At 56.0% G+C, this 6,528-nt stretch overlaps 1 protein-coding gene across 2 annotated transcripts in view; it reads left to right on the forward strand.

Moving 5' to 3' along the window:
• Positions 1–1,815, forward strand: part of PMEPA1 (prostate transmembrane protein, androgen induced 1) — a 53,254-nt gene extending 51,439 nt beyond the window's left edge. For both annotated transcript variants that reach the window (XM_039236895.1, XM_039236894.1), the window contains exon 4: positions 294–1,815. In XM_039236895.1, the coding sequence (XP_039092826.1) occupies positions 294–842 (549 nt within the window). In that variant the 3' untranslated portion in view covers positions 843–1,815. The remainder of the gene's footprint in view (positions 1–293) is intronic.
• Positions 1,816–6,528: the final 4,713 nt, after the last annotated feature.

Here is a 6,528-nt window from a genome sequence, read left to right on the forward strand (position 1 = left end):
CTGCCTTCCCCCCCACCCCCGGCCCCAGGCTGCTGTAGCGGGCGCCTCCCTGGCCCGAGCGGTGTGGCTGCCAGGCTCACAGGCCGCCCTTTTCTAGGAGTCTCCTCGACTGCTGGGACCATGCAAGCCGGGACCTAACACTGCTTCTACCCGCGGGGAGCGGCCCCCAGCTTCAGGGCGCGGCTGCACTCTGGGCCGGCCGCCCCTCCCCCGGAGCGCAGAGCGCGCGCCGCCTCGGGTCCTGCTTCGGGGAGGGGGTGGGGGGACCCTCACTCCGCTCTCCACCCCTCCAGCCGCAGGTCTATGCCCCTCCGAGGCCCACCGACCGCCTGGCCGTGCCCCCCTTCGCCCAGCGGGACCGCTGCCTCCGCTTCCAGCCCACCTACCCGTACCTGCAGCACGAGATCGACCTGCCGCCCACCATCTCGCTGTCGGACGGGGAGGAGCCCCCGCCGTACCAGGGCCCCTGCACCCTCCAGCTCCGAGACCCCGAGCAGCAGCTGGAGCTGAACCGGGAGTCGGTGCGCGCGCCCCCGAACAGAACCATCTTCGACAGCGACCTGATGGACAGCGCGGTGTTGGGCGGGCCCTGCCCCCCCAGCAGTAACTCGGGCATCAGCGCCACGTGCTACGGGGGCGGGGGGCGCATGGAGGGGCCGCCCCCCACCTACAGCGAGGTCATCGGGCACTACCCTGGGTCCCCCTCCTTCCAGCACCAGCAGAGCAGCGGGCCGCCCTCCTTGCTGGAGGGGACCCGGCACCCCCACGCACACCTCGGCCCCCTGGAGAGCTCACCTGCCTGGAGCAAAGAGAAGGATAAACAGAAAGGTCACCCTCTCTAGGAATCCCGGGGAGGGGGGGACAGGGGCGGGGCAGCAGTGGGTTAAAAAAAAAAAAAAAGGCAAAACACTCCGCACTTCCTAAGCGAGAAGACAGAGGAGGACAGGGCGGCACCCAGAAACCGCGGCGTAACCATCCCCTCCCCCTCTCTCTGTGTATAAATATTTACATGTTCTGTCTGGTCTGAATGCACAAGCTAAGAAAGCTTGCAAAAAACCACGTTTCTTTGTCGAGCTGCGTCTTGAAGGCAAAAGAGAAAAAAAAAAAATCGACCCTAGTCTTTTCTGTTCTTAGTTGAGCTGCGTGCGTGAATGCTTATTTCCTTTTGTTTGTTTATGATGATTTCACTTAACTTTAAAGACATATTTGCACAAAACCTTTGTTTAAAGATCTGCAATATTATATATATAAATATATATAAAATAAGAGAAACTGTATTGTGAAGGCAGGAGTATTTTTGTATTAGAAGAGGCCTATTAAAAAAAAAAGTTTTCTGAACTAGAAGAGAAAAAAAATGGCAATTTTTGAGTGCCAAGTCAGAAAGCGTGTATTACCTTGTAAAGAAAAAAAAAACCTACAAAGCAGGGGTTTAGAGTTATTTATATAAATGTTGAGCTTTTGCACTATTTTTTAATATAAATATGTCAGTGCTTGTTCGATGGAAACTTCTATTGTGTCTGTCGAGACTTTGAAGGGGCGAAGTGGCGGAATTTCGCAGCGGACGTCAGGCCGAGGCGGGCTCTGCCCGGAGCTGGGACAGACTTCCGGAGGGGCCGCTCTTCCTGCGTAAGTGGAAGCTTCTGTCTAGGATAGGTTATTACCTCGTTACACATTCCCCACCGAAGGAGACCTGTTTTCCCCTCTGGGCCAGCACAGCCTTTGGATGGCAGATGAGACGGGGGATTAGGCACCCACTTCCAGGGTGGTGGCTTTGCCTTTCCCGAGATGAAAATAAACTGTTACTGAAGAATCGTAGTCTTTCCTCCTGTTTTTTTAAGCATGAAGCCCCCTCTCCCCCCCCAGGAAGGGGCTAAGGTGCCCCCTTTACGGAAGCTGCTGCCCCCCCCCCCCCCAAGCACGTTGCCAGGACCGCCAGAGAGGTCTGGGTGGCTGTTTTGTGCGGAGTGCTTTGGGGCCCAGAAGGATGCCGATCGGAAAGGCCCCAAGGAAAGGAATCTGACCTCTTCCCTGGCTTTCTCTTTACGTAGCAATTCTCACCGAACAGGCGGATAAACAGGACACCAGAGATGCAAAGGTGACACGCCCAGTGTCTCCCAGGACACGACAAAGCGTTAAAGCGAAGAAAGAAAAAAGTCAAACCAATGTAAACCTGTGCTTTATGTTTTCAAAGCAGAATTCTTTACCTTCCCTCCCACGTGTTCATCCCCTTTCCCGGTGGAAATGGTCATGTTTGGTGTGTTCGTGAATCTGTGTGTTCATAGCACCTGTATCAGAGATAATTCTTGTTTGCTAGAATTTTCCCGAGTGGATTTCGGTTTGGCAGGATCCCTTGGAGGTGGCGCGCAGGTGAGGGCGTGTGAGTGGGCACACGTGTGTGCACAGCGGGGGGGGGGCTCCCTTGGGATCTACTGGTTCACATTCCATGGGGTGAGCCCCCAACCCCCTCCTCACTGAGCTGTCTTTTCCTTCTGGAAGAATGCTACCTGTCAGAAGGCATACGGGCAATAACTCTTGTTTCTAAGCGACTTTTTTATTACTTAAAACAAGAACCTGAGAACTGTTTTGAAGTTCTGACCGTTCGAACTCTATTTATATATACACTTTAAGAACCTGGTGACCAACAGAGAAACACGGAGTCCGAGTGTTCGCTGCCGACCAGCCTGCCAGAAAGTTCTTGTGCTTTAACGGTGAAAATCCACCCCTCCGTGGGGTCCTCAGCCTAAGCGTTGCTTCTCTCTGAGATGGTTTTCGGAAGTCGTGTGGAGAACTCGGTGTAATTTGTCCTAAAAGGTACAGGGACACATTTATAGATAAAAATTTTCAAACACTGTATCTTTCCTTCACGTGAAGAGTCAGTCTCCCTAGTGCCTTACTCAAGAAGCAGTGCCCTCTGGTCACCGGTTAGGGGCAACCCTGGACAGTGACTCAAGTCACCCCTCCCTCCCACTTGAGGGCTGCCGCTTCTCAAACACCCCCCATAGCTCGCTCGTGCCCGTCCCGCCCGCCCCTCCACCTTCCTATCGTGCGTACTGTGTCTAACTCCCATGCGGGTTGTGAGCCTAGAGGCGGACCTCCTCGGCGTGGGTAGCGTCAGGCCGAAGCGATGCCGAGGGCCTGAGCCACACTGTGAACCCTGTTGCTGGGTGGTGTGGTCTGTGTGCGCTGTTTGGGAGGAAGCAGCGGAGTGTGGCTTCCTGGCCTCAGCAGGCTCCAGGGCAGAGCACCCCCCTACACCCCGGTTACACCCCAGGCTGGCAGGCCAGGCTTCAGCAAGGCCCCGTGCAGAGGCTCAGGGCAGAGACGTTGGGCGAAGTCGGGGTGCATCCCGACAAACCCGGTGGGTGTTTCTGGAAACTACTGCTGCAGCTAAGCACTTGGTTTCTCTGCTAGACCCCGAGCCCTGGGGGTTCCCTCATTCCTCTAGATTCTGGCTGCCATGCCGTTGCCTTCGAAAAGGCTTTGAGCACCCCCGAGGAGGCCCCCCTTTTTCCAGAAAAATTTTGGGGTCCTCGGCAGTGGCTGGTTGGAGGGGGACCAGGTCAGGCTTTCTCTTGTTATCTTTTCCCTGCTTGTGACCCGCATTTCCCCCCATGAAGCCCGGGTCTCCGCAACCGACTTAGCCGGGGGGGGGGCACTACGAGCCATCCGTGTCCCCCCCAAAGTGTTATGTGCAAGGAGCTGAGCACCCCCCCCCGTCTAGTGAACACCGGGGCAGGGCAAGAACGGAGTCCCTTCCCCGGCCTTGTCTCCTCTGTGAATTGTATGTTCCAGAAATTGTTTCCTACATGCACACAAGGCTTCCAGACCCAGAAAACATCCCGGCGATAAGGAAAACTAAATGTGTTTGCTTTGTTTTGTTTCGTTTTGTTTGTTCTGGAAACCGTGCTTCAAATTTTGCTGTACTATAGAGCCCGAAGGACACGCCTTCTCGTCTGCCTGCCTGGGTCCACGGCGGTGCGCGGTCGGCACGCTTGTACCTTGGTTCTTGGCGTTGAGACCGCTCTCCTTGCAGCCCCGTCTCGCAGGTTTTGTTCCAGTTAAACTCCTGTAAATTCCCCGTGGCACGCTGGGTGCGGCGCCCACGTTGCTGCTGAGTAAAGCTCTGTGTTTGGACGCCACCCCGCAGGCCTGATGAAATTGCTTGTTGTGTATCAATAATCATTAGTGGCAATGATGACCTTCTGAAAAGCTGCAATACTTATACAATAAATTTTACAATTCTTTGGAATGAGGCTTTTTTACTTCTTCGGTCCCATTACCTACCCCTGCCCGTCCCCGCCCTCGGCAGGGCCCATTTAAGGGGGTGGAAGAGAGCCCACGGAGCTTCTGTGGGCCCTTGAGCAATTCCTTAGACCTCTGTCCCAGTTCAGGCAGCCTCCGGGGAGCCCAGGGAAAAACTAGCTCGGGCTGGTGGTTCTAATAAAAGGGGTGAAAGAGTAACCCATCCCTCTCGTTGATTGGGGTTAAAAGAGTTTGCAAGACGTTACTTTTCCTCCCTCTTGGAAAATCATGATTCTCTGTAGCATGCCCAAAGCTCTGATAAGGTCTGCAAGAAAGAACCTACCTTAGGCGGGGCCTTTCCGGAAGTGAACACTGAGGCGTGGATTTGTATGAAGGGAGTTATCAGGGGTGTGCTCCCTGCGGAGACAGTTAAAGGAACTGGGAAGAGGACCGAGAAGAAGAAACAAAGCACGGTAGGGACAGCTTTAGGCAAAGTCCGTCGCAGCCTGATCCCGAAGGGACCTGTGAGGACCTCCGGGGTAGAAGTTGCTTCCAGATGAGACGTGGACTCTCAGGTGCCCCTGGCTCTTCGTGGAGAGGAATTTCACAAGCCCCGGGGTGGCTCTCGGGATGTTCCCAGGTACCGACCATGAAACACATGTGGAAGCTGGGGACAGGAGGACAGGGCCCTAAAAGGGATCGCAGGGAGTCTGAGTGGCCTACCCACAGTGCCCACTACAGAAACTCAAGTTTATTTTCCCTAAATGGAACCGTTTTTAACCTTGACCAGATGCTCAAGGTTTTGAAAAAAATCAGCCCAAACTGATGACTCCCAGGGTTGACCATTGTTTGGCCTCAATCCCAGGGTTCTGTAAGCTTCTGGAATACAGAGCCCTACGGTCAGGGCAGAGCGTGAAGCATACAGCTCTTGCTTCCTTTCTCTGGAGGAGGAAAAACTAGATTAAAAAAGAAAACAAAACAAAAAAGCTCATTACTCGTCGGTACCGGCCATGGTAGAGGGACACCACAGTGTTGCGTGTGCCCCGGCCCCGCTCCAGGGCCCGGGTCCTCTCACTAGCCCTCAGTCACCTCACCTGCAGAAAGGGTTGATGGCAAAGACCATGGGGGTGGTTCAGAAGGGCGTCTCGGGTTCTAAGGGAAAAGGAGACCCCCACACACCCCTTTGCCTTCAGCTCAAGTTAGGGCTGAATCCATCCAGAATAAAGGCGGACATCAGGATGTCTAATATTTGCCGAGCACCTACTAGGTGCCCAGCACTATGCCAAGTTCTTGACCGCAGTTGGCAGCTTGTTTGGGGAGGTTACATCTCTAAATCATCTGATACGATTTTTTGGCTCAGCCGCATGCTGGGCACAGCTCGGGGATGCCAACCTCTGACCTGGAGGAACCCACCCTCCGGTCCTAGAGCCAGATTGGCACCATCCGGCCAGGGCAGGAGAGTGTGCTGTTGGGGGGAGGGGAGGCTGGATTTCAAGCCCGGAGATGTTAGGGGAGAAAGGAGGGGAGAGGGTGAACCAGGCACCTGCGTGGGCAAAGGCCGGGAGGAGACTTAGCAGCGCCCCTGTACGGCCGGCAGAGCGAGGTCTTGGAATCAGTTCGGTCTCGACGAAGCGAGCCAAGCCCATCTCAGGCTGGCTGTGGCAGAAGAGGGAATAATTGACTCTTGTAACTGAAAAGCAACAGGTCGAGCTGGGCGAGATTATATGCCACCAGACCCAGGTGGGCCCCCTGGGACGTTAGGAAGATGTCTGTCTCGGCCATCAAACGCCTCTTCCCCTTGCCGAGCTCCCATTCAAGGGGATCCCCCCCCCCCCCCCCCCCCCCCCCCCCCCCCCCCCCCCCCCCCCCCCGCCTGGGACCCACCTTCTCCCCAGGCTCCTTTTCTCGCTGCTCCGAATCAAGCGGGAAGAATCCCTTTGCCATTCTTCCAGCCAAAGTCCCAGAACCGAATCCCATTGGCCTGGCTGAGATCACGTGCCCCAGCCTGAGCCAATCAGTGCAGCCACAGGGAAAGCGGGCTCTGATTGGCCAGGATTCGGTCACATGGCCTGGAGGCGGGGCCAGCTCCCTGCAGTCCGCCTGCGCGGAGGAGGCCCAGAGCGCATGGCCCGAAGGAGAACTGGGGTGATGTGGCCCAAGAAGGGGGTTGGGCGCCCGCAGCGGGGACCCGCCGCTGCCGTTACAGCTGACGGGTGACTGCGCGGACGCTGAAGGTCAAGGCTCTGGTGGCTTGCGGTCAGCTCCGCCCCCGGCCGGGCGAGGCAG

Source organism: Hyaena hyaena, unplaced genomic scaffold (assembly GCF_003009895.1).
Source record: "Hyaena hyaena isolate Hyena2069 unplaced genomic scaffold, ASM300989v1 scaffold_119, whole genome shotgun sequence".
NCBI classification, from domain to species: domain Eukaryota; kingdom Metazoa; phylum Chordata; class Mammalia; order Carnivora; family Hyaenidae; genus Hyaena; species Hyaena hyaena.